Source organism: Copidosoma floridanum, unplaced genomic scaffold, assembly GCF_036245765.1.
Source record: "Copidosoma floridanum isolate Cflo_tuat_1 unplaced genomic scaffold, Cflo_Japanese_pri ptg000014l, whole genome shotgun sequence".
NCBI classification, from domain to species: Eukaryota; Metazoa; Arthropoda; class Insecta; order Hymenoptera; family Encyrtidae; genus Copidosoma; species Copidosoma floridanum.
In genome coordinates, this window is record NW_028321891.1 from 3,373,346 (window position 1) to 3,401,325 (window position 27,980).

Below are 27,980 nucleotides of genomic sequence, written 5' to 3' on the forward strand. Positions count from 1 at the left end.
CTTCCACATAACATGGCCATGTATGGCACACGACGTTCACCGGTGCGGCCCTTGTGCGTATGTATATATACGTGTACAAACGCCCACCTCTTTCCGCTCTTTCTCCGATGCAACAACACACGGTATATACAATATCATATACATATAGGAGCGCCCGCACCCGAAGCGTACAGGTATATATATTTGAGCGTGTGTATATAAGTATATATGCGTACGTGTTGTTGGCCAAAGAGAAAAGACGACGCGGAAAGATGCGCGACCATCGCGGGTATATATACAATATAATACGACTCGGCAGCGAGAAATTCGCGATCCTCGAGTCGCGCTTCCTGCTCCTCGTTTTCTCCCTCTTCCTCCTTCTCTCATCTCTCTCGGCTTATAGCTCGCGATTCTCCATTGTCCACGCGTAATATGCAACTACGTTTTTTTTTCCTCCGTTTTTTATCATATATATATATATATGTACCTTTTTGCGGTGCCATATTTTTGTTGAAACGATGCAAATAACCGATTTTCGTGGCAAAGTGAGCTCGAATCCTCTACGAGATGAAAGATTCTGATAAAAGTTTGACAAATAATTGTATATACAGTTACCCGTACAAATACATATTTACGTGTAATTGCACAATCGGCAAATTTACCACCACCCCGTATGCAAGAACAATGAAAAAAACCATCAAGTATATAATATATGTAAACAGTATATTTACATGCATGTACATTAAATCGTTGAAACGAGAGCTGAGACGTCGCTTGACGTATCGTCGTATATTTATTACGAGAGAAAACTAGCGGCAGCGGTGCGGAGCCGTAACTTAACGGACAGGTTTTCTCGCGACTCTCAATTACGCGGGTCTAATACATATATATACACGTATACAAATGGTCGCGCACGCACACAGTGCAGGGGACATTGGGAAATGCTTTATTAATATTAACATAGGTATACCTGTACAATCAATGGTTCACATTATAAAAGTTGGTTCAGTTATAAAATTCGGTCGTCTTTTTTTACAAATGGACGTATTTGCCAAAACTATGAACTTTAATGTCCAACCATGCCTCTATGTCGGTCTCTTAAAAGTTATCCGAAAAATTTTGCGTTTACACTTAAAAATGTTGTGCATGATTGTGCAATAAAATCTATCGTATACTGTTTAAACGCGTGATTGGCAAACTTATACGCCTAATTGCGTAATATTGCGGATTCAAAGTTTTTAATGAAATTAAATCGTGCGGATGGAGGGACATTTTCTTCATCGCGTTTCGCGCGTAATGCGTAGATGCGGTTGAAATATAATTTCATCCAGATTAGAAAAAAATAAACACACGCTTCGTTACGCAAACACTTATAGTAGAGGATACGCATATATTATTATTCCGAATCTGTAGGTAAAAACGGTTGTAATTACCTATTTTTACCTATACGATCGACAATGTATATTAAAGTTGACGGTAATTTGGATTTTATATTTTTGTTTAATGATAGAAGAGTCGTTGTATTTGTCTTATCAAAATTCTTAAAATTATAGCGTTTTTCCCGAGATCTTTCATCATTAGCTCAATTATGTTTTTATACATTACCAGACACATGTATTTTGATAGTTTTAAGTTTACTTTCTGCTCACTGGACAGCTACGCGTAAAAAGGGTACCCATACAATGTGGTGTCAAAATAATCAAGTCACCTTTTACAATTACATTGTAATCAAGTCAAGTTTTGACAAATTTTTGGAAAGTTAAAAAAACTTTGTAGATGACAGTATGGATGAAAAAAATCTTAAGCATTAATAGAGTTCTAAAAAAAAAAAAAATAAATAATAAAAAAAAAGAAAAAAGAAAAACACAATCGCTGCAGTTTAAAAAAAATTATAGCGTTACATGTATGTTATAAATCACGTAATGTGGATGAGACAGAGCAAAAGTAAATCAATACTATACACACAATTTTAATGTTAAATGAGGCTTGATTCGGTTGAAAAGAGATTGTCGTTAAAAAATCTGCATCTGATGATTTTGATATCAACAATTGCGAAATCGCAAGCCAACAAACTAAACAAAGTTACGTCTGGCCGCTATAGTATAATGAAAATACAATAAGTAAAATAAAGACGATTGGAGACGTGGTGTTAGCGGTTGAAAATTATCTAATTGACTCTGCGTGATTACAAAAAAAGTGTAGTAAACATGATTTTGCTTAAAATGATAAATTATTGAATGATAATTTTTTAATAATTACTTTTGTTTACACTTTTTATACAGATTTTTTTTGACAATACTGACCTCTTTTAACCACTTTATCATCAACAACCGAAAAATTTCTTTGTCGGAAGAGTGGAAAAAGTGGAAAAAATTATCTAATATTTCCAGTTATTTGACACTTGTCCATCTATTGATTGTATGAATTTTGTAGGAATGAAAACGAACAATACTTAGATGCAGTAGGACACACAAGTTATTTTCGTTGTCATATTTGTAAACAACTTTTTTTTACATAACTTTATAATTATTACTATAAAATTTGTATTAAAAATTTCTACTCAAGAGTCTCTACAGGGTACTTATACTATAGTACTTGGATTAATGAGGATACTTGATTCTTGAAAATATGCATTTGGTCCCCCCGCAAATTCATTCAAATAAATCTGCGATAACCGTCGTCTGCTTGGAGCAGACGTTTTGATATAAATATATATGCAGCAGCCGCTAAATGCACATAACCTATAAAAAAATTATGTTAAAGTCAAGTATAGTGTTTCTGTGATAAATTTACATAGTTTTTATGAAAATGAATTCTCATAATTTTCATAACAATATATTAACTAGAAATTAACGATTTAGTTAACATTTGTTGTGAATGTCAAGAACTGTAAATTTTTATTCATGTAATTCTTAAACGGTGTTACAATAACGGGAAGTTTTAATTAATTAATAAAACAATAAGTATGACTATAATCGAGTATGTACAGACCTTATCCGATAATCCATATTTTGGAGCTGGATTCGGATTGTTTGGTTTGGGCGCGGGTGCAGCTTTGTTGAGAAAGAGTGCCCAAACTGGCATGATACTTTTCAGGTAACTATAGTTTCAACAGAATAATTTTTGTTATGCTTTGAAAAATATTTATTTTCACATAATTTTTCAGACGACATTACATGATAACATTAGAGGTGCCGTGTAGAGATAAAAGTTACGAGTGGCTTTTGAAATGGATAACAAACAAGGGAGCAAAAGGAACGCAACATTTGGCTGTGTCGACCAGTTTTCTGCAGAGTGATACTGGTTACGTTACAACAAAATATGAATTCATACCCAGCATTGGCACTCATTTCTTCAGGTTGGCTAGTTTATTCATTACATAAAGAGTGTCACCACGATTTGTGATTATTTTATACTTTTCCATTTGGATGTTTATGATTGCATACGTTTATGAAACATCACTAAGGTTTCGCAACAATTGGATAAAAGTCGAGAGAACAAGAGAGCAGCAGATGCACGACGTCAATTTAGGAATGCCATTTGAGTCTGTCCATTTAACTGCTCTAGGGAAAAATAAGGAAATGTATTTCGAGATCCTAGATGAAGGTAGTTGAAAATATATGTAAAATTAAGTGTACTAGCTAAATCAAAGGTGCTTTCATTAATTATTGTATTTGATATTTTCAGCAAGACAAATGGCATTGGCTGAACATAAAGGAAAAACTATTATGTACACAGCGATGGGACACGAGTGGCGACAATTTGGTCATCCAAAAAAACAAAGACCTCTAGATAGCGTGATTCTTGATGTTGGTATTTCTGACAAAATAGTAAACGACTGCGAAGAGTTTATAAAAAATGTCAAATGGTACAGTGATAGAGGGATTCCTTACAGACGAGGTTACTTGCTGCATGGACCTCCTGGATGTGGAAAGTCTTCATTCATCACTGCTCTCGCTGGCAGATTAAATCGTGGAATTTGCGTGCTCAACTTGTCCGACAGAATGTTAACAGATGATAGACTGAATCACCTGTTGGCTGTAGCTCCGCAGGAGACTATAATTTTATTAGAAGATATTGATGCTGTTTTCGTTAGTAGAGAAGAAACGAGAGAAGTTAAAGCTGCTTTTCAAGGCTTGAATAGTGTAACTTTGAGTGGCTTGTTGAATGCCTTGGATGGAGTGGCTTCATCTGAAGGTCGAATACTATTTATGACAACAAATTATTTAGACAGATTGGACCCAGCTCTTATCAGGCCCGGAAGAGTGGATTATAAGGAATACATAGGTATACCTTGTTAATTGAGTTGTCAACAAAATTTTGTATGTTTTTAAATTATTGCATGCCTTTATTTTTCAGGCTGGTGCTCTGCAATACAGCTTGAAAAAATGTTTCTTAGATTTTACATAGAAAAAAAGAACGACGTTGAAAATTTGGCAAAGAAATTTGCTGAAAATGTCCTGTCGCACAAACGAAACGTAAGTCCAGCTCAAATTCAAGGCTTTTTTTTGTTTTATAAAAATGAGCCAGAAGTTGTTGTAAATAATGTGTCAAAACTTTGGGAACTGACATGAATCTGTATTATAAAAATTAATGATTAAATAATGTACATAATTTTCAAACCAAGATATAGGGATTCTTAAAGTGTGTAATAATTAAAAAAGAATCATAAAATACATTCAATTTTTTATTACATTACGTGATTATCACTTTTAATGCGCAATATTAATTTGTTAATAAAAGTGATTCAGTTTTGTATCAAAGATATATTTTTCGATATAGATTTTCAAGATATGTACAATAGTGTAAAAATTTTTAAATTTTTAGTATGATTTTTTGTCATCAACAGAATAAAAAACTATACTTTTTTTTCGCTACATCAATAATTACATTATTGCTTAGATTTTTGTCATGATATTTTTATTAGATTAAATTATTAAAGAAATTACATCACATTTCGTAGTTGAGATCAATATTTGTTTCAAACTTGTACAGCCATGACTTATTATAAAAAAGAAACTGTATCCTCCAAGGTGTAAAATTGGATTTTGTACAAAAGTACGAAAATAGTCACAGGAAAAGCAACCGTAATTTTATGACCTTAAATGTCCTTGACACGTTTTAAATGCGAATAAAAAAAAAAGCACGTCCATCTGTACTTTTTAAAAGCTCCAGATGTAAGGCTCACAGTTCATAGGGTCCGATTGTTCCACGTGTATCGGATGAGATGTGCCGGCCATCATGCACGAGGATAGAGGAATGCTGCTAGTAAATTGACCCGGCATTGTCGGCACGATTGCGGAGAACGCCAATCTGCAATCCGGTCTCTGTGGCATTACGGGTCCCAGTAGATGTAGACTTTGACTAGGAATTGAATTCGCACTACACGCAGAAGGAATGTGCGGCTGCATAAGACCGGCTACGCTGCTCAAGTCTTGGGTTGTCTGAGTCACTGGAGGAGCTAAAAAATATCAATTGGTCGGTATTTGTCTCTGATCCAAAGTAACAGCATCAAAGAAAATTTATTTTTCTTACGTTGCGATTGATTCTGAAACTGGGAGTCGATTTTTTCCGGTACCACGTTTGCGGCTGGTGAAACAACTTTTACAGGCGGCACTTCTTCAGTTTGTTTTTTATTTATTTGTTTATTACTATCGACTCCTGTGGAACGTTTTTTCACAGATTTCTTTTTTTTGTTTCCACTGGCCTTGTTCCTATTTGATCTGTTGCCACTGGGCTGCCAAAGGTGGACGTTGTGAACGACATTGCCCTTCCTGTCGATCACACAACACACATATTTTATCATTAAAAAAAAAATAATAATTTCTCGCATTCCAAATGCTGCGGCCTACCCCTGCTTTTTCCCCAACTTCCAACTATGGAAGCCAGCTCTGTGCAACCTCTCCCTAATCGTGTCCACACTGCATTTGAGACCCAGCGCAGGTGCCACGTGTTTTGCGGCTGTCAACGGCTGTTGACTCGCCATCGCCACGATAGCATCGTCCTGCTCCTTGGTCGTGATGCGCCTCCTGCCTTTTCTCTCTTTCGTCTGAACATTGCCTTCCCTGTGCCACCTGTCGAGCCACCGTTTGACGGTCCGTTCCTACAAAGATTAACAGTTTTCAAATAAAAAGCACTTTAATCTCCATTCGCGAGTCTTACAGATCTGTTGATGGCGAGGGCAATGGACAGCGTCGACAGCCCGGCCTCGGCCATGCCAATCATGCGGTTGCGTATCTCGACACTCGTCTCGAGCGTCCCTTTGACTTTGCCACCTTTCTTCTTCTGTTCATTCTCCATGCTTTTCGCATTTTTTCCTTTGCTCGAGTCATCACAGTCCCCATTGTTCGTTTCGCTATTGCTCGCATTCGAGCTTTGACTGTTTTCATTGGAACAAATGCTGCTCGAGTTGGAACGACTCTCCGAGCATCCGGCAATCATTTTCTCTCGAGGTGGTTCCGGAACACCCTGGTGACTGGCCACCTTGTGCTGATCAAAATTCTGAAGAGGCACGATTGTCGACTGCATCGGAGTTTCCGATACGGCTCGAGAGTGCTGTTGTACCTCGTTGGTACCGTCGTGCAAGTGAGACTGAAGGTGCATTGCCGAGTGATGTTCGTGCAAGTGGACTGGATGCTGAAATCAACGTGGAAAGTAGTCAACAGAGGAGTCTAAAGCTCCAACAACATGTGCTCTACTACAAACCTGTGGATAATGGTGCGCACTGTGCACGAGATCCAGAGGCCAAACTTGCGTCATATTCAGGCCCGGGTGGTGCTGGTAGAGCGGCTGCGGCAGAGGGTTCAACGAGTGGTTAAACTGATGGCTCGGATCGAGGGACATCGTGGTCTGTGGCAGCAGAGGCGATGCCAACAACTGGACGTCGCTCGCTCGTTGCTCCAACTCCTGAGCCCCGGAAACTGGAGGTTGGTACGGCAGACTCTCCTGCTCCCTGGGCTGCTTGGACTTGACTCTGGGGGAAGACGCTTTCTTCTTTGGCTGTGCAGAGTCGTTGGTGCTGGGTCCAGGTTTGGCCAGTTTCTTCTTACCCACTTGAGTGCCGGTAGTCCTCCAGACTGCCTGCTGAATACCCGACTCATCTGAAATGCTACAATACCCCAGACTTGAGAATTATTGAAATTCATCAATATACGTAAAAGTATCCACGATGACTAATTTATACGTACTCTATCGGGATCTTCTGTATGTGCTTCTTGGAGGGAATCCTCCAGTTGTGGATGCCGGCCTTGTGCAACCTCTCGCGGACTGTGTCAACGGAACAGTGCAGCCCCAGGGCAGGTAACACAGCCTTGGCAGCCGTGATGGGGGTTTGGGTAGCCAGGCGAGCGATGGCATCGTCCTCTTCCTGAGTCGTGGCTCTCTTTCGGCCGCACCTATCGCGAGTCTCGACGCTTCCCTCCCGGTTGAATCTGTTAAGCCAGCGTTTGACAGTTCTTTGCTGCAAGCCGCACCGATAACCGCCAGGGGAAACGATTACAACTTAATTTTGATAGCCCATCGCGGCAAAAATGGATACATGGACTTACCGAGCAGTTGACAGCCACCGCTATCTCCCGCAGCCCGAGGCCAGCCTCGAACATGCCAACCATGCGATTGCGAATCTCCGGAGTGGTCTCGTGCACTCCCCTGGTCTTGCCCATTTTAAGTAATCGCCGTTATTGTTGGGGAGTAAAGTTTTCACTCGGCTCCTCGACGAGGGCTCTCATCGTAGCGATGCACCGTGACTGGGCTCGCCACTCACGTCCCAGCCCAGGATCATCGTACCCGTCCTCTTCCTCCTGACAAGAGACTGCATCATCATTATGCAGACTACCGTATACACGCGTGCTCGTGTCGTGTAAACAAATGTGTCCACACAGCCACACGCGAATTATCAATGGTTGTTTTTTTTTTCTAATAAGTATCTTTTGAATTTTGGAGCAAGGCCCAACTACTTGCAAAACAACAATCAAACGGAACAATAACTGCACGATGAACTACGAAAAAACGATACGCTCCGAAATTGGCTGTTGGAACGCAAACTGTACACAACAATACAATAGGTACAGTGAAAGGTGTGGAGTTGTGGAGCTCCGACTCGGAGTACTTATTCCGATTGAGAGATTCAAGAGCGAATGCGGGAGAGAAGAAAGGATGGAAAATATGGCACATATATACATGTACACATAACGCTATACATCGAGAAGTTCCGTCAGCCGAGAGCCACCATATAGCTCCCGAGCTTGCAAGCTCTTTTTTTAGCAAGTATTTTTTTTTTTTTTTTTTTTATACAGAAATTTCTTGTTTTTTTAAAATATACTTTTGAGGTAATGACCACTGTTGTACATACTTTTCGCCTTCAGGTACATACAATTTAATAATATAGTATATATTATGAGCTAACAAAGCTACGAATATCACGTGCAGGTATACAATTGATATTGCCAATGTAAATCAAATCTCGCGATCAATCACAAGATCGGTTGTATGTACGATTTTCCAATTGAGCTATTTTTCATGACATGAACATTTATATCGTACGTATATATATATATAGCTCACTTGGTGTTAGGATGAAGGACCGAAAATAGACTGCCGAGAGAATAAGGTGTTACGCGATTTTGCCGCCTGGTGTCCGAGATTACGTATTATCGTTGTCATAGGTGCTTGTATATGTAACATCAGGCAGGGGACATCAAGTGCCATATCCGGCGATTTAGTTGAGAACAACGCGCTTGAATCGTCGTGCTAAGGAACGTTAATTGTGACTCATGACACTTGATCCACTGACTCATTTTTGAAACGTCGCAGAATGATGCTCTTGACTTGTTTTATTTTCCCCTTGCCTCTCAATTCCACTCACGAACCAACAAATAGCTCGTGCATAACTGTTGTTCTGTTTTAATTTTAATTATTTTCTCTTTTGCTCGATGGATGCGGCATAAATTTACAAGCTCCATTTGTATAAAATGTATACATATACATGTGAGCAGGAAAAAAAGGAGGGGATCAGCTACCAGTTGTATGTATATGTATATTGTATGAATGGTGGGCGAGGGAGAGGCGAGTCTAGCTGGAGCCAAAGCAAGGAAGAGTAGCCGTGGGTGGAAGGGAGCGAGGTATACTGGCCTGGCCGCCCCCGATATCGGAGCAGTTGGCCAGTACCAACACAGTAAGTATATAGGTTGGTGGGTAGCGTATCTCTGCAGCATCAGTCGCGCACCCTTGCTTGCCGCCCGAGGCAGCTGCTCCGCGGTTGTTGTTGTTGTTGTTGTTTTTCGTTCCTTTTTCTTCTTCTTTCCGCCCACAAACGCAAGCACTTGTGCTTTTGTCGCAAAAACCACAGCAGCTATGCTCGGCCAGCTCCAGGGACAGTTTGTCCTCGCTACCCTATTCCTCGGCATCGTTTGTGCTGGGGTACGTAAATACATACACGCATTCAACGACTTTACAGATACGAAACAACAACAGCATCCTAATCTATACAAGTATACATACTTCACCCGATTGCCATGTGCGCCAGGGGCGTCAACCCTCTCCCTTCCCGTACCACCTCCTCTCTTTTGCTCGTTGCTCTCCTTCTTCCCTCTCGGGTGCAGGGAATTCACGAGTGTGTGTATCCATTGAGTACAACGCAGGAATCTAACAAGTGATGCATGGAATGATATTATATATATATATAACTCTGCAAGCTCTCGCGCGAGTCTTTTTATCCATATGCCAAGAGAGAAAAAGCATACATCATTTACAAAATTAGTGCAAGTATAGGTGTAATAATGTGGACGGTTCTCGTTGTAAAGGAACACGTTTGAAATGTCACTCGCCTTTCGACAGAAGCGCGCGCCTTCGTGATACATACGTATATTTGTATGATAATACGAACACTTGATGCCGCCAGAATCGTATGCATGCATTTATAGGTATATATAACATACGAGGGCGCATGAAAGTAGCCCGCGACCGAGCCAATCTCGCACGCGATTGTAACGTGTACACCTATATACAATTGTGCGATTGCGAAATTCGAGGGTCTGCGACGTTATATACAGCTCGAGCTTTGCATGGTGTTTACCGTATCGTACGCGCGATTAGCGTTTATTTTTTATAAAATTACAACAAATGTTACCTCGGTTGTGGTGTATATTTGCAGACGCGGCCCAGCTTCGTGTCCGACAAGATGATTGCGACCGCGGCGAGCGTCGTCAATGCCTGCCAGACCCAGACTGGGGTATCCACTGGTAATTCAAGCAGAAATTCTCTTTCTTTCTTTTATTGTATGAAATATACATATGCGGGTAAAAAAAAAAAAAAAATTGGAAATTCTTTTTTCAGCCGACATCGAATCGGTGAGGAACGGAGAGTGGCCGGACACGCAAGAATTGAAGGTAGGGAGAATATTAATGCAGTGATGTAGTTGGTTCGACAAATCTGGATAATATGAAAAAAAAAAAAAATAAATAAATAAATAAAAAATAGTGTTACATGTACTGTTTGTGGGAGCAATTTGGGCTGATCGATGAGAAACGGGAGCTGAGCTTGAACGGCATGCTGACATTTTTCCAGAGAATGCCAGCGTACCGCAACGAGGTTCAAAAGGCAATTATCGAGTGCAAGGCCCTCGGTAGTTACTTCGGAGTCAACAGTATGTACTTTGCTTGATTACAACCTCGATTTCGCTGTAAAAAGGTGGACCGATGGATTATCCTTCGACTAAATCACACATTTTGCACTCCTATAGGCCCATCTGTTTACAAAAAATCAAAAAATGATAAGTAGAGACTTGGGTGTACGTTTATTTCATGCATTTTTCAACGCTTTGATGGACAATTTTTATTCCCGAACAATAATATGCATTCTTTTTGTTGAACAATTTTTTTTTATACGTTACTATTTACATTGCAATATGCAAAGGAAAATTTTTATTTCGAGCAGATATAGATGCAATATGTATATTTTAGATAACAAAGTTTATGGTTAAGTATTTCAAATAAAATATTAAATATATTTTCTTACTTTGAGTGTGTTTTTTTATATCTTTGAATGTTTACTGTGCCCGCACCTGGTGACATTGCACCACTCTTTCAAATACTTTTTTTTTTTTTTTTTTTTTTTTTCTCTCAAACTGATTTTTCTTCCGAATGCCTGTGCATTGTTCGTGCTGAAAAATTTTTTGGCAAGTTACTGTGTTTTAAGTACTAATTAAAAAACATTTTTTGAGCATAAATAAAGCATTACACTTTTAGCAAACAATTATATTGCAACAAATTGAGAAAGTGTGTTTGTGCCCAAGTCTGGTTGCGTGAAATAATTTTTGCTAAATGAAAAAAATGTTAAGACATTAATTTTCATTAAATATTTTGTATTCTAGCAACCGACGATTCCTGCGAGTATGCGTATTCCTTTAACAAATGTTACGCAGAAAGATCACCAAAAGTAAGTTTTTGCATCTACTCTATACAATAATAACACGCCTGAGCAACAAAAAAAATGTTAGTGATTTTTTAATTAATTTTGCAGACTTACTATCTATTTTAAAAATGAAGAAACAACAATCAACAGAGAAAGTAAGAAGAAGCCGTTGGAATTACATTTAGATATTGAATCTCAAAGTGCTAAAAAAAATGTGTCAATTCGCTGACTAGCACAATCGATAAGTTTATGAATGACAGGAATTGCTGCCGTTCGTAGTGATTGTATAATCAACGACTCCCAATCGAAATGGAAAAAAAAAAAAAAAAAAAAAATTAATAAACAAACAAAGATAAAAAGGAAACTTGTTAGGTGTGTATTAGAATTAAAGAAGTAAAACAAAACAAAACACAACTTTTTTTACAACTTTTAATTTTCACAAAGATTTCGTGCGTCCGTGTAAAGAATGATTGTCTCCGCAACTTGTCCGCCTATTCGGTATTATATAAAAAAAAATATTTGACAGTTTGCGCGTGAAGACAAAAAAAGCGAAAGTCACGCGTTGAAATCACATGCCGTGTGGGCGTAAATAAAGGAGTAGTTGCGTTTATTCAACAATGACTCTGCGCTCTGGCTCTCGCGTAATTTTTCCCTACAACTATACTGTTTTGCCCACACTGTTACGCTCAAGTAAAAGACATTGTCATGATTCTGTCACTCAAAGCTCCTTTAATCATATTATTCATTTGCTATACCTTTTTTTTTTTTTTTTTTTTTAACAGTAAAAATATCTGTAAAAATCAACGCCAAACGATCAGTGCTGTGATCATATGACGCGATACTCGAGTTGGAGGTTCCGCCGAAAAAAAAAAAAGTATGTTCGAATGAAAAACAAAAAATAAACGATCAAAGCAACAACAAAGCCTACAATCATTTTCTGCGACCACCACCAAAATATTTTGCGCCTCAATCCTCCTTCCTTTTATGCGACATTGTTTTCAATTTATAATTAGTTAATCGTACGCACTGTTCGACATCCTTTGTGTCAACGCGGACATGGCATTTAATAAATTGCTACTCGGCAAGATCGGATAAGCGTGTACACGATTGTCGAAACTCAACGTTCAGCCATATACATGCACGTGCAAAATGACCGGTTACCATGTGTACACTGTGCGTACGGTTATCCACAGTCATGCGAGCTCTGCGCCCGTAATTTCCGTTCGCGTAGTCGCTCATTATTTTAAAAATCGGGTATAAAAGAACGACACCTCGGAGGTACATCCAACAGTTCGATTTGCACTTTTGCAGTCCCTCTGAGTACGACTTTGCGGGTAGTCCAACATTTTCGCCAACATGAAAAGTTTAGCCGTGTGCCTGTTGGTTGTTTGCCTTGGTGCTCTTCGGGTTAACGCTGGTGTAAGTTATCCCGACATTATCTCACGTTTCCTTCGTATTGTCGCATCGGCGCGTATATTTGTTGTTTTTGCCGCAGGAAATCCCTGAGGAATTGAAGGGCCTCGTGGAAGGACTGCGCGAGAAATGCCACAGGGAAACTGGAGTCGATATCGGTTGGTAGCCGAGTCCACGGATTTTATAGTTATATCTTCTCTAAGTATGTCTTTTAAACGTTGAATTTTCTTTTGAAAGAGCACGTCGACAAAACCGTCGAAGGCTACTTCCATCCCAGTGAATTGCTCGGCTGCTACTTCTCTTGCCTTTTCAACTCCTTCGATTTGGTAAGTATATACATATACATGGGAGGATTCGTACGGTAAAATCTGGTTTTTATAAAATTTCACCGTTATAATTTTTTCCTCAACAACAGCTCAATCACGATGGACACATCGACTTTGACAAGATGATTGCGAAAATCCCACCAGCGTACATGGAGCACGCAATGGAAATGATCAACGCTTGTCGTCATCTTAGTAAGTTTTTAATAAATTGTTATAAGGAAAATGTTTAGTTTTTCTTACCATTTCAACACTGTGAATTGATAATCGTTATTTAATTTCAATATTTGTTGTCGATCGTAAAGATAAAATTTATTAAAGTACAGCCTTATTTATTGAACGTTAACACAAAGAAAAATTTGGAAACCCTTAATTTTTAAACTTTGCGTTACAGCTGGAAAGAATCCTTGCGATTCGGCTTTCAACATCGTTCAATGTTTCCAAAAGACTAACCCGGAGGTACGTAATTTGAAATAATACATCGATATAAGTGCTTTGATAAAATAAATTCACAAACAAAATTTAACTTCTAAAATTATTTTTTTTAGAAATTCTTCATGATTTGAGAAGTTGCGCACGTACTGGATTTCCAAGCTATTGATTTTTTTTCACTTTGCTTCTTCTAGCCTTTCAAATATTCGCAAGTAATATGTAACCAAATAATATATAATGTAAAAATTTATATGAACAACATTAGGAGAAAAAATAAAATAAATAAAAATAATAAAACAAGACATAAATATCACGAGATAGTATTTTTTTCAAACATTTTTATTCATATTTCACTTTTTTCATGAGTCTTATGAACTAGAGATGAAGTCATTATGCTCGCATGGCACATAATAAGTATACATTGCAACGATGCATCGTATGTGCGAATAGTTTACACTTAATAAATTTTATTTTTGTATTTACTGAAAATTCGCAAGTTTGCTGTTTTTTTTTTTTTTCTCTTCTCAAATACAACTTTGACCAACAACACCTTTGGTTCCTTGATTAAAACGCAAATATACAAGAATAAGTATCGTAGAATATTTTAAATATAATGGCAACGTTTGTTTTTATCAATCAACAGATTTCTCAATAAGGAATATAAATATTCTGATGTAAAGTTAACACATTAGGAACATTTGACACTTATTAAAACATCGTATATATTAAAATAAAATTTGTACGTGTATAAAATGGTTAAATGTTAAAGCGGTCGATATTTTTCGATCAAAAACAATTATTAATTCAAACGACGAATTCAATAATAATTCCAACATTATTTGCTTGTCTCTATTAATTATTGCATGATTTAGTGTTTTCTTAGCAATTAAATAGCGTATGTGTAACATATTGCGCATTAATCTAGAATAACAACGTAGACTCGCTGTGTGCATTGCTTAGTCGGATCGGTAACGTGAGATTTACATACCTACCTATTTTCTTTCTCTTCAGACTACAATTAGAGTCGACATGATTCTTTTGTTCCAATAGTATTACTATAACCATCCAACGGATCTTAAAATTTTTTCTCTTTCCGGAAGATTCGAGTATTGCACAGAAATAATTTTTTTTTGTTCTATCTACTGCATAAGTAAGTACATTTTTTTTTTTTCATCGCGACTATAAAATTTAAAAAAACACGTAACGTCGCAGACGTCAGCATTCTTATTTGGGTTTATGTAACATTTCCGCAATTCAACAAAAAGACGCATTTGTTGTTCAAAGAAATAATATTTAAAAATCCTCGCTTTATTAAACATCCCACGAGCGTGTCATACATGCAAAATTACGAGGTTGCATTGAAATAAAACATAGGCCGAGCCCATTTAATGCGGATCAGTTTGAAACATTGACATACTACTTTAGCTGTGATGTATAAAGTATCTAGAGCTAACACATTTTTCCTTAAATAAATTAATGTCACAAAACTTTTATGTGATATCTATAATGGATTTACAATAGATGTACTATACAGTGTATCTACGATGGTTCGTTCGATTCCACTTGTACTAACGAAGTTGCCTAGTGCCCGCTTATATTTCTCCCCCAAAAGTACTTTCGTATTTTAAATTTTAAATAAATATAAAAATTAATGCAAAGTGATAGTCGTTCTCGAGTATCTATTATACTTTGAGTTACAAAGAAAGTTGAGTAGACAAAAGTACTCGTTTTCTTTTTATATAATAATATGTGTATGGATTTTATATGAGTGGGATCGACTTAATTAGGTAACAGAGTCGTCGGAAAGTCGACCAACTAATTTTTTTTTTTTTCTAGCGTCTGGGGTATACAGGCACTGTTTTTTCACAGAACAATCTTTGAAACGAGAGATACTATTACATTAATAAAAGTGCACAATATATACATAGGAATGTATATACACTTATAACGTATTCGAAATCATCGCAAATGGCAAGAGTTATTTCATTTTAAGTACATCATAATTTTTATTCATATCATTGTGATGCGTATTACTTTTTTTCTCGTTACCTGCTTAAAAAATTTGACTTTTCTCACTTTTTTTTTTTTTTTTATTCTTCATTTAAAATAAAGTAGGTAATTTTGTATTTTGCATACACAATTTATATAAATTGCAGAAAAAGCTTATAAAGGATTACTTGACACAATGTCATATTTTTCATAAATAATACAGAATATAATGAAGTACTTCGAACAATAAATTATTGAAGAAATATCTTCAAAGCACACTATTCCACTTTCAGAGAAATTATTGTGTGTACATCGGTACAATCAGCTGAAAACTTGGAAAAAACCTCCATTTGTAAAAAAATTTTAAATAAAAAAAAGATACTGATTTTACTAGTTAGGCATACGGTAAAACTCTCTCAATTGTAATAAGGAATAACGGTTTTATTTGTATATATACTTGTTATTTTTTACGTGCTGAAAGCAGCGCGTAATTGTTAATTGATTTTTTTAAACGTCAACAAGATTTCAACTGAAACTTGTAATACACATATATATAAATAGAGATGATTTAATATATATTAAAACTTACATTAAAATGGTCTCTTTGACTCGAATTATATTATGTACTATTTCTTAAATATTTTTTACGTCTCTTGCATCCATATACTTTTTCATCCTTGTATTATTATGACTTTTTTTTTTTCTTACATCAACAATCGCAAGATGCTATAATGTCGCACATGATAATATATTGCCGCGATAATAATTAATCAACAATCGTCCGAGTACTCATAATATATCTTTCATCTGCAATTGCTACATATGTTGTCTCTCCCGTAACATAACAATTAAATTTCAATGTCTACAACTTTAGTCTACAGATTGCGATACTGTTTCAGTAGGTACATATTATATATTGAGGTGCTCAAGAGTGACGTGGGATGAAGATCGGGTTGACTCTAAAAATTTTTCAAAGTTTTTTCCGACTGAAATTTACTCCAAGCCTCGCAGCTGATCGAGGTGGAGAGAGATTTTTTGCACCACAAATCAACTTCCATGTTGAGTCTACTAGGGGTCGTCCTGGGAGAATTTAGGACTTAGTTATGGGCAACGCATTTATCATTTGATTGCTTTTAAAAAGTTTAGCTGATTTCACAAAGAAGTTAACCAAAGGAATTGCCGATAAAAATAAGATAAAATAAAAATATCATCCGGTACAGTTTTACTCGCATTTGTGGAATTTTTCCAAATGTCTGCGACATTTTATCCAAGTGTCAGTGTGATATTTATAATATGAGGTGTATAATGGATGGATGGAAGCACAAACAAATATGAGGGAAAATAATGTTTCTCGAAGGTTTTTCCTTGAAAGTTCCTATTCAAGTTTAAATTTTTTTTTCTTTTTTAAATCTTATATTTGGTAAGACTCGTATTTTTATCGTAATTTATGTATTTAATAGATAATATTGAGTAAAAAAAATTTGAGTGTTGGCCGCACGATAAAATTTCTTTTCGTATAAAAATTACGTCATTCGATAATTATAAACCAAAGTTGTCGTAATTTTCACAAATTTCGTATAAAAAATTTAGTTTTAAAACTAAAGTGTGCTAAATAAGGAACTAGAAACCATTAAACAATTGTACAGAAAAGTACTACAGAAGTAATAAAAATAAGTAAGTCATGCTTGCGATATGTGTTGACGTACAATAGTGTATATTTGTAGTACGAATTGAAAAAAGGGTGAAAACTACGTATGATAATGATGAAATTAATGACTATGTATATACTGTTCAAACATTAAACGCGAAGTAACAAATGTGTTTACACAGTGTAGATATTATTAATAAATATCAGGAGTATCAGAATATGCATCAAAATAACTACAGTATAAGTCGGGAAAAAAATTCCGATATGATCAGTTTTTTTTTTTTTCTTTTTTTTTTCAGTTCTTCGATCCTTATCCAGTACGATTGTAATAATTTTGTTCGTGATATGTGTTTGTAGCACAGTCGATATTATATTTATGTATTTGTATATACTTCGTTAAAATTTTCAATTTTCAACCATCATTAATAATTATAATGAATCATTATTTGTTTCAAAACAAAAACTTGTGGACTTAATTTAAAACGTATATGCAAAAAGTGTATGTTAATCATATATCACATGTAATAATACTGACAACGTGGACAGCGCAGCAATGTGTGTAAGTATATCAGCATTTTCCTTCGAAAGGACATGAAGTATTGCTGTTTGCGATTTGTCAGTCGATAAAAATTATAAATAGCATTTGTACGAGCCAGAAGTTGTATAGTATATAGTATAAATATACTGCTTGTAGCAGCGATAGCGGTGTAGTATAATATTATATATGTGTGGTATCAGTACACGATCTACTGCATCATATTATCTCCTTTGTTTCGATTGGCTTAAATATATGTATAATTATGCTTATGGTTATGTAAAAAAAAGAATAAAAAGAAAAATCGAACGCTAACGAGTTGTTATATAGAGTTAAGAAACCACTGGTCGAAGATTTAGATTGTACCGTAACGAACATCGTAATGTGTGAGTCGACAATGCTGTAGTAAACAAATAAATAATGGTACTTGTACAACACGAGAGCTGTGGATGGTAAAAAAAGGAAAAAAACGCATTTGGAAGCTGTGGGGGGCTGGCGATTCAGTCGTCCCAGGTGGGGAAGTTGTCCTGGGCCATGAACATGGGGTTGGACTGAGCCGTCGAGCGGGTTTGCATGCCACCACCGAAGCTGGTGCTGCCAAAAACCGGCTGTCCGAACGCGTCCAGCTGATCCGTCTCGTAGATGCTGCGGTCCGAGTGGGCGTACGGCGATGAGATCTGGGTCGGCTTCGCTGGTTCCGTCACCCTCAGCTCGATGTTGTCCACCCCGACTGACTCGTCGGGTGCTGGTTCCTCGTTACTCTCCTCTAGACTGCTGTGCTTTATCCCGTACCGGAAGTACATTATGAAGCCTGCAAGCCACGTGGTGTATTTTTTATTTTTTTTTGTCATTTTATATTTGTGTGAACAAATGGTGTAAGATGTATCATATCTCACCAAGGGTCATCCACACGGTGAATCTGACGAGGGTGAGGATGCTCAGCTTGAAGATGAGGTATATGTTGACGGTAACGGCGATGGCCGGGACAAACGGTAGTCCAGGAGTCATGAACATCAGGGTGTTCCTGGGGGAGGATGGAAAAAGAAAATATTGGAAAAGTCACCTCGATGTAATTGTGGACAAGATGATGATGGCTCACCTGTTTTGAGGCTTTCTACTTATTGCCAGGAGAACACCGATGATCGCCACGAAGAAAAGAAACAGCAAAAATTTCGTGAAACCACCCATGTTACCTAGATTTTGTGGGCAATTCGTGGCTTGTTAAAATATATGGAGTGCACGAGGCTTTCGATGATATAATGCGTTGAAAAAAATAAATAAATAAAAAATAAAGGTTGATTTTTTAATTCCAAGTAAACAATAATAACAATAAAAAAACCCCGGATATTTTGTAAAGAGTATCCTTTGAAGACAAAAGAGATGTTTTACTTTTAATTTAGAATAAGTATAGCCTCCGTGAAACGATGGATGAAAATATATAAGACTTACCCATGGCGCATACGATGATCAGGTCGAATACCAAAATGAGGAGGTACAAAATGCCCACGAGCTTCATAACGTATCGACCCGATTGCTCCGTTGCCGGTCCCCGATCGACCCACGGGAAGAGAGCCGGGCACAGGTACTGGGCCGCCTGCGTACACGCAAATGATCAACCGGCTGATACATGGCGAAGAAAAGTGATTATATACCAACACAAAAAAAAAAGCAAACCTCCAGTCTACGCTGCAGGTAACTGAGCGGCGGCCCGATGATGGGCGTGTCCCCGGTGTACTGATGGGCACTCGCGTAGCCCCCGGACGCTGCGTGCACGGTCCCGTAAAACTTGTTCTCCGTGCGATCGCTCACGAGGTACTGGTCGTCCTTGACCAGGCCAATGTCGTCCTCATCGTCGCCTCCGTACGTATCGTCCGAGTCCGGCGACGAGCTGTTGGCCCGACGCACCCGGCGCACCATGATCCGCTGCCCGTCGCTACCGACGCCCCCGCCCAGGTGCTCCTGGCCAAGGACCGCCCCACCGAGCAGCTGATCCGGTCGCAGCTCCGACTTTGCCGAGGCCCCGGTAGGCCCCTTGCTCTGACCCGGGCCGTCCCTCGTGGGTGTGCGCAGACTCTGGGGCAGCAGCTCCACAAGGTTCGTCGAGTGGGGCTGATAGCGCAGGATCAGCACGCACGTCGAGACGAGGGTGTACGCGAGCAAGGTACCAATGGACATCATCTCGACGAGGACCTCCAGCTGGATGAAAAGCGCGGCCAGGGCTGCGGCTACACCCGAGGTCAGGGTAGCCAGGACCGGGGTACCCGTCAGGGGAAACACTTGGCTGAGCTGACTATTGGCGCGTGGGATCGAAAAATTATTCCGTGTTGTTTCCCTACGGTGGCTTGTTAGCGTGTACGTACCGGAAGATGAGGCCATCCTGGGCCATTGCGTAGACTATTCTCGGCATGGGGAACATGCTGCCGAACATGGAGACGCTCAGACCGGCGAGGGCTCCGATGGCCACGACGAACTTGCACTTGTTGGCGCCGACTTGGCCGAACATCTCCACCAGCGCCGAGTCTTGGTCGACCTCGTCGTACGGGACTGCAAGTTGTTTTTTTTTTTTCCCCCCCGTCATCGTTATCGTCTCTGTCATTATACGTGTGTGTTTATAGCAAGTTGTTCTTACCGATCAACGTCAAAACGAGACTGCTCGTCACGTAAGCGACGAGTATGATGACGAGGGAGGAGAGTATCGCCATGGGGATGCTTCGTTTGGGATTCGTGGCTTCCTCGCCCGTCGTGGCGATTATGTCGAAGCCGATGAACGCGTAGAAGCACGTCGCCGCGCCCGTAAAAACCTGTCGGTGATCGGTATACATTAGTCATGGTTTTTTCACGATTCGTGGGTGTGTATTTTTGGGTGTGCGATGCTTACGCCGCTCCAGCCGTAAGGTAGGAAGCCCCTGTGCTCGAACCAGTTGTCCGTGTCTATGTAAAACATCCCGGCTGCCATGATGAAGACCCACACCGCGAGATTTATGGCGTTCAGGACGTTGTTGAAGACCAAGGATTTTTTTACACCCGCCGCCATCAGTAGCATCATCAGTTGGGTTATTATAGCTGCTATCGCGTCGGGTGGACGACCTGGAAAATCGTGCGTGGGTCATTTTTTTTTTTTTTTCTCCCATATTTCACATAGTTCATCCGATGATTTTACAAAATCGCTTGCAGTTCCTAGATAACTTCTCGGAGGCAAACAGGAAATATGTAACGAGATCGGAATATCCCTACGATCAACGTAATATTACATGTATACTTCTCGAGCTGCGATCTGCGTTTTTCCCTTTTCTTTTTTCCTTTCGAAAGAGAAACTTACGCCCCAAACTGCTCCCGGATAACTTATATTCGCGTTGCGCGTGAAAAACTTTTTCTTAACGATGCTTAAAAAAAAAAAAAAAACAATTTTTCCCGCTTTTCGCGCCTCACAATTTCTTTTTTTTCCACAGCACTACATTGTTTGTTGTCCAAAGTTCTCATTGTTCCTACACTCATTGGCGCGTCTGTGCTCGTACACGTATATTTTATACGCTGATCTTTGCTATTTTTTTTGCGGAGGGGGAGGTTCGTCGTTCTCGTACATCCAACAGGCTGTCGGTTATATACATATATATTTTCAAAGCTCATTCGTACCTCCTCCACACTGTGAGGGGGGATGAATGTAGAGTCTCGATCGGGACCTCCGGAAATTGAAGTGGAAGAAGAAGATTGAGGGTGATAAAAAATAGCCGTAATACGGAGAGGCGAGGAAAAAAAGAGAGAGTGAGAGAGCTGACCGGGGGTGGGCGAGTTTAGTGTCGAAAGGAAGAGAAAAAAACCGGAAGGGGAAAATTGGATAGCCGCAGCGGAGAAGAAAGAAAAAGGATCAAGGGAGATAAAACGCTTTGGCCCTCCCAGCGTCGTAGCTCCAGATGATACATGTATATACACTATCAGTTGAGCTATATAGACGATCGCGGGGGTGGGTTTTATGTCGGGGTGGTTTTGGTACAAGTGTCGCAGGCGCGCGTGTATTCATCCGTGCACGCACGAATGGGGGGGAGGATCGATGAGGGGGTCCACAGGTGCTGCACAATATGTATACACACAATAACCCAAGAGTCTTTTTTTTATTACTGGCTTGGACTCGACCGCGCAAGCGCCTAATCATCGTATACTTTACTTTTTCCTTCTTTCACGTCCATATGTTACTATATTGTCCATTATTTACATTATTAATTTGTGTACATATTGACGCGAGCACTACTTGTTTTACGCATTTTAAGAGTTTTCAAATTAAAATTTCCTTTTTTTTTCTGTAATGTAAGGCATAATTACCTTTTGTATTCAATAATAAAACTGTACAAACAGTTTTTTCAGCAAAAAGCATGTATTTTGACAGATATATTTTTGGGTGGTAAATTTGTTTGTCTTCATTCAAAATATGAATCATTGCAAGTGACGAAAAAAAAAAAAAAAAAAAAATGGCACCGTAATTTTAGACGAAATTCGCGTAACGCAAATTATTCGGTAAACCATCCAGATGCCCAAATCGGTGTATACTTATAAGAGTACGCTAGTTGATCGATGGTAATCAGATTTAAGACATATGTAGTTCCCATACATTTTTCAACGCTGCAACGAATACTATTGTACCGTGCGAATGATATGATACACGTGGCGTATTAATATAAAGTAACGCTTACCAAAAATGGTGCCAAAGGTGTTGGCAATGGCCCCGGACAGCGCACCGTTGGCCATGGCGTCGAGACAGGCGCTGAGGGCGCAAGCACACGCGCTCGTCCCTATGAGATACTCCAGCACCATGTTCCAGCCGATGATGAAAGCCACGAGTTCACCCACCGTCACGTAACTGTACATGTACGCGCTGCCCGTCGTGTGAGGCACTCTAACTCCGAACTCGGCGTAACACGCCCCTTAACACACCACCACCACGTCATATAATCAACAACTACTTAAAATGTAATCGTGCAATGGTGGGTATGTATAAATATGTGTACGCTACCGGAAAATATGGATGCGATGGCCGCTATGATGAAGGAGACGACGACGCCGGGGCCCGCGTAGCGCCGCGCCACCATTCCGGCGACGAGGTACATTCCCGTCCCGACGCACGATCCCACGCCGAGGGACGTCAGGTCCAGAGTCGTCAGGCACTTCTGCAATCGATCCACACGCATCCCCCCCGATTAATCACCATCATTGTCCCCGTCAACGCCCTCCCATGCATACATACATGCACGATTAATCTTCTATTCAACACCAGTTTTTTTTTCCTCGAATGATAATACAATGAGCCACCGCGTTTTCGGGGGTGAGAGAGTAAAGTCACGTACTTTGTCTTTGGCTTACCTGTAGTTTCTGTTTCGAGCCGGCTTTTTCGGGCCCAGCTCTCGGTTGTTCGCCCTGGAGATTGGCGATATTTTTCGTGCGTATGAACTTGCGAAACAGTTCCAGGCCCTTTTCTCTGTCCATGAAATCCAGCTTCATGTTGCTGGAACCAGCGACGTTGTCAATGTATAGCAAAAATTAAAAAAAAAATATACAATTCAAACGCAAACCCACGCCAAGACAAATTATAATAATTCTTGGCCTGGAATAATAATAATAATGTAGTATCGTTTCCTCGTGTATGAGAGATTTTTCGCTTTCGGTAATTTAAATTTTATCATTCAATTGTTGGACAGTATAATTCATACTGCAGCACAAAAAAAAAACAGGAAAAATCACTGTACCCACTAACGATAAGTAAATTACCGTTTATATAATAATAAAACTTATTGTACAAAACAGTAGTCAAAACTACGGAGTAGTACCAGACAAGGTACCATTTGTAGCACAGTATAATTTTGACAATACTTTTGACTCTGAGTATACACGCATCTCTTGTTACGCATTATCTGTCCACAGCGAGAGAAAAATTCACCTTTATTTTGATGAGTTTATTTTTGCTTGCCTGAAAAAGTGTACAATGAATGTTTTCTCTCGCTGTACGTCAAAGGACTTTGACCGTAGCTCCGAGAGACTCTCCCACTCATCAGCGAGTGAACGGATATTCACGCGTTACGAGTAAAAAGTCACCCTATATATTATACTTGGATATTTCACGAGTAAATACCTGCCGGAGGCACGCAAGCTAATATATTACGCATCGCACGAAGCTCATACCCGGTGTAATTGACGTCGGAAATGACGGCGGCACGCGAGATATGAGAGTTCAACAACGCCTATACGGTATGCAGATGGTATACATCGTATGTTCAAATCACCCGAACAATGACGGGGATTCAGACCGAGTGGCAAATTAATCTCCATTGCCATGTGTACATACATATTTATACCAACAGGGCAACAAACAACTGAATCAGGGAAATCGAGGTGAGTTGTGGAAGAAAAGATGAATTGCTTATCTCGACCCACCGATTAACTGCTGATCATCGGCGGTATTATATTTTTCTTCTTTCCAGCGAATCGTATTTTCTGAAAACGCGCTCATCATCCTTGTTTCCTCAAGTAGGTATATATATATATACACATGTACCTATAGTATGCATTCGATTGGAGTTTACAGGCGAATGGTAATGAGGTAGCGGGAAAACATCTTCAAGTATGAGATGTATACCAGAGGTATTGTTGGAGAATCGCAATTTTCCCGTCGACAGGCTTGGAAAGCATCTCGATCGTGTCGATACCGCTCGGCGCTTCCTTCAATTTTCAATGGAATATATATACCAATTACGCCCCAACCGCTATCTACGGTTTTCCCGAAGATGACGCGAAGGGCACAGCGACGGGGCTTGTACATTATCTTGATGCATCCCCTCGGTGCTTGGCCTCGTTTCCCTCCACTTATTTTCCCGCGCGTCATTCAACGCTCCTCCTCCTCCCTCGAGTTAATTACGAAGCATCCGCAGTCGGACGATTTCACTGGTGCATATTGTTTTAATCAAACCGGGGATATAGTTTGCGAAAACTCGTCAATAGGATAACCGGGAACCATGTACGCCTTCAACGAAAATCGGTTTTTTTTGCAACTCGAGAGAAGCGGCTCTTGTGAAGCGTCGAGAGCAAAGAACGCGCGTGTCCCTTTGACGGTGGCATCGGGTGGCATTTGCGAGGCTACATATAACTTCGGGGGACCAGGGAAACTGTACTCGAGAATTTGAGGCGGTGTTTGGGTGGAATTCCGTCAGTTACAAACATTGAAAACCGGCCGATGACGCAAGTACGAATGTATAGTATGATTGGCCATTACAATAATGAATATACGCGAGTCTCGGCTTGAATGACGAGGTGGGCGGGAGCAACAGAGCGTTTGCTTGCTCATATACGTATAGAAAGGTCAAAGTGCTGGTGGTAAAAAAACTGACGTAGTAATGTGAGCGCGAGAGAGTAGGTGTATACCTGTTTAAAAAAAAAGGGGGGGGGGGTGGGAGCATATTGTATATCTGGCGCACTGCCAAGACTGACGCCTTTTCTTCCTACTTGGTCCTAATCACGTTTCGTTTGCTTTTTTTTTTTTTTTTTTTTTTTTTTTTTTTTGCTGGATACGTTTGAAACGGTGAGGAAAAAAACAAGGGAGAGGGTGAGAAAATAGGGGAGGAACTGCTTATTCACTTTTACTTTAGCTTCTTCTTTCGCGGCTCTTTCGGCTCTTGTGAGCCCTGCAACGTTTAGCTACTCCTTTCAGTTATACGGAAAAACGTTCACAAGAAACTTTTCCTCATCTTGAATTTTTTTCATCTAACGGTTTTTAACTTAAATTTTTTTTTTTTTTAATTATCGGTTTGATCAACGCAAAGGGCTAAGTTGTTGCTTATGATTGTAAGTTGATGCAAGAAAATAATTTTCACACACGCTACAATGGAATTCAAATAAAATGAAAGTGGTTTTATTTTTATGACAATTTTTTTCCAAACATATACGTGAGGGTAATTAAATTCAAACCATTTAATTTTTCTTTCCTACTTCCACCTCAAACAAACAAGTAAATGCTCTCATTTGAATTGATCAACTACTGTATTGAATTTTTATCCAATTTTTATATACACGCTGTAAAATTAATCATTGCCAGTAAAAACGAAAAATTCCGTGGAATCAACCCCGTTCATTATTTATGCCTAATTTATTGATTACGAATATAATTATGATCACTAAAACAAAACGAGACAATAAATACAATGAGAATAAAAATATGAGTAAAAACAGAAGGAAAAAAAAAAAAAAAAATTACACATTTCGGTACGTGAATCTACACGTAAGTAGTAAGAGTCCGCGTGTAGTCAGACACTGCGTCGCGCGAGTAAACTTTCATATATTTCGTACACCATTGAACCTCATAACGAGCGATTAACCAAATCGTTTTGAAAATCAATCAAACCATACGCTCGATCGAGCACGTCACGAACGGGCAGATATAACGTGCGTTCATATACATATATGCATAAGAAAAAGCGAGAGGGACGAGATACACGAGTGCCCGTAAAGTGACGATCGACCACGCGATCGAGCTTTGTCTCTCAGCTCGAGACACTCGAAACTCTATACCCCCCCCCCCTTCCGAAGTTGACACTCGAGAACGGCACTTTTGGCCCGCGGCGACAGCGATAACGGCATATACATACATATAGACAGGAGGCTTTCGGAAGAGGCTCAAGTGCATACTCGTGTGCAAGAGAGACATGCAGAGGCGAAAGTAGCTGCAGGGGGTACGATATTTATACCTAGTATGTCCCACGGATGCATATTATACACGCGCGCAACAGGCACCAGTGGTCTTCCGCGCGCCACCGTTTCCCTTCGGTTATACCGGTATCGCGGTGCTGTGATGGTATATACGCTTGAAGCCACAGTCGTATGGTTGAAGTAAATATAAGTTCATAGGTGCAAGTGCACACGAGAAACTTGGTCCAAGGGATGGTACCTTACCTAATACTAACAAGGTCGTAACGCGAAAACTTAATCTCGTATGTACAACTGTATATCAAATTGATAACGTTGCTTGTTCAATCTGTGCTCACAAATTTTTCTATTCCATAAGTGAGAATTGTCACGTATACAGATTGCAATGATACCTAAATTAAATACTCTGCTCTGTCTTTGATGCACCGAAAGAGCGCGCATTGTGTCGAATAATATACATCTTCGCTTAACCAACATATATATATGAATTGCACGTCTTTCTCATTAATATCGGTGGACATACATACATACATACACATACGCATACCGTACGTCGTAGCTATACTAATGAAAGAAGCTATAGGTCAGTCAGTCAGGAGGAAAAGCAACTGACTTCTCTATATGTCCCTTACTTCCCCGTAGGGGGGATGAAGCATCCCCATATACTTACCCAGTACGTATGGGTGTATAATTAAAAGAGCTCGACAATTTGGACGGTAATTAAAACCCTGTGCGCGTGATTTGTTCCATTGTCATTGTTGGATGAGAGATAAGCGTATTAAAAAAATTATTATTTATTATTACTATTGTTGTATGCCATGATCATTTTATCAACGAAACGTGATCTTATTAATTGTGGATCAACAATGTTATAACGAGCTCGTGGCAATGATAAGACGCGACACTGTATCTACATTTGTACATTGTGTCGTGGGAAGGAAGGAAAAAAAAAAAAAAAAGATCAGTGGCCAGTTCTACAGGTATACCTGCAGTATAATACCATATAGTATGTACAATTATGGGAAAACAGTGAACACACAGACGTACCCGCACGTACGTATACATATAAAAGTGTTAACTATATGTACAACATTTCACATACGAAGAACTTACAGAGCGTTGGACTCGGTTGTGCCGAGGGTGCTACAGCCTTGAAAGAGTAATCAGTGGTCTATATGGCACTAGTGCGACTTGGCTCTGTGGTGGTCGATGACGAGGATCGGGGACCCGTCGTCCTCGGCTGATTCCCCGAGCAGCAGCACATACATACGTACGTGTGCCACCTGCTGCCACTGCCGATATATGGTTTCGCGTGCACGCACTCGCGCACAGCGGGGCACGACGGGACAACGACGATGGCCCGAACAGGAGCGGATACTTAATCGATAACGAAGCTCCGAGATACGACGACGGGAAGGCTGATTGAAGGAAGGAGAGTGTCGGTCCTCGGCGATGCTGCAGCCGACAACAAACGAGAGTCCGCGTCCCTATGCACGGTTAGAGCGCCTCCCCCTCGCAGCATCAGCGCTTTAGTGGCAGCACCTGCTGCACCACCATCATCCTCCTCCTC

The 27,980-nt window shown here is 39.6% G+C and overlaps 5 protein-coding genes across 5 annotated transcripts; 3 read left to right on the forward strand and 2 right to left on the reverse strand.

Moving 5' to 3' along the window:
• Positions 1 to 2,765: 2,765 nt before the first annotated feature.
• Positions 2,766 to 4,622, forward strand: Bcs1 (mitochondrial chaperone BCS1). The gene is made up of 5 exons (XM_014351251.2): positions 2,766 to 3,075; positions 3,146 to 3,337; positions 3,446 to 3,585; positions 3,667 to 4,266; positions 4,339 to 4,622. Exons 1-5 carry the CDS (start codon positions 2,945 to 2,947, stop codon positions 4,551 to 4,553), a joined length of 1,278 nt encoding a protein of 425 aa, XP_014206737.2. The 5' UTR covers positions 2,766 to 2,944; the 3' UTR covers positions 4,554 to 4,622.
• A 215-nt stretch (positions 4,623 to 4,837) lies between these two features.
• Positions 4,838 to 8,056, reverse strand: LOC106638187 (uncharacterized). The gene is made up of 7 exons (XM_014351250.2): positions 7,527 to 8,056; positions 7,167 to 7,438; positions 6,685 to 7,087; positions 6,142 to 6,615; positions 5,832 to 6,082; positions 5,515 to 5,753; positions 4,838 to 5,440 (listed from the first exon to the last, which is right to left on the reverse strand). The coding sequence occupies exons 1-7, from the start codon at positions 7,638 to 7,640 to the stop codon at positions 5,142 to 5,144; spliced, it is 2,052 nt and encodes a 683-aa protein (XP_014206736.2). The 5' UTR covers positions 7,641 to 8,056; the 3' UTR covers positions 4,838 to 5,141.
• A 1,254-nt stretch (positions 8,057 to 9,310) lies between these two features.
• On the forward strand, positions 9,311 to 11,698 carry Obp10 (odorant binding protein 10). Its single transcript, XM_014351278.2, has 6 exons — positions 9,311 to 9,396; positions 10,130 to 10,217; positions 10,312 to 10,364; positions 10,456 to 10,621; positions 11,348 to 11,412; positions 11,497 to 11,698. The coding sequence occupies exons 1-6, from the start codon at positions 9,331 to 9,333 to the stop codon at positions 11,512 to 11,514; spliced, it is 456 nt and encodes a 151-aa protein (XP_014206764.1). The 5' UTR covers positions 9,311 to 9,330; the 3' UTR covers positions 11,515 to 11,698.
• Positions 11,699 to 12,690: 992 nt separating this feature from the next.
• LOC106638229 (general odorant-binding protein 83a-like) lies at positions 12,691 to 13,869 on the forward strand. The gene is made up of 6 exons (XM_014351306.2): positions 12,691 to 12,807; positions 12,884 to 12,959; positions 13,039 to 13,127; positions 13,217 to 13,319; positions 13,519 to 13,583; positions 13,673 to 13,869. The coding sequence occupies exons 1-6, from the start codon at positions 12,745 to 12,747 to the stop codon at positions 13,688 to 13,690; spliced, it is 414 nt and encodes a 137-aa protein (XP_014206792.1). The 5' UTR covers positions 12,691 to 12,744; the 3' UTR covers positions 13,691 to 13,869.
• Positions 13,870 to 18,015: 4,146 nt separating this feature from the next.
• LOC106638172 (solute carrier family 7 member 14) lies at positions 18,016 to 27,975 on the reverse strand. Its single transcript, XM_014351231.2, has 12 exons — positions 27,524 to 27,975; positions 23,081 to 23,222; positions 22,734 to 22,887; positions 22,414 to 22,644; positions 20,607 to 20,815; positions 20,358 to 20,529; positions 20,089 to 20,272; positions 19,403 to 20,018; positions 19,178 to 19,322; positions 18,828 to 18,921; positions 18,625 to 18,752; positions 18,016 to 18,539 (listed from the first exon to the last, which is right to left on the reverse strand). Exons 2-12 carry the CDS (start codon positions 23,216 to 23,218, stop codon positions 18,229 to 18,231), a joined length of 2,382 nt encoding a protein of 793 aa, XP_014206717.2. The 5' UTR covers positions 23,219 to 23,222; positions 27,524 to 27,975; the 3' UTR covers positions 18,016 to 18,228.
• Between the last annotated feature and the right edge of the window lie 5 nt (positions 27,976 to 27,980).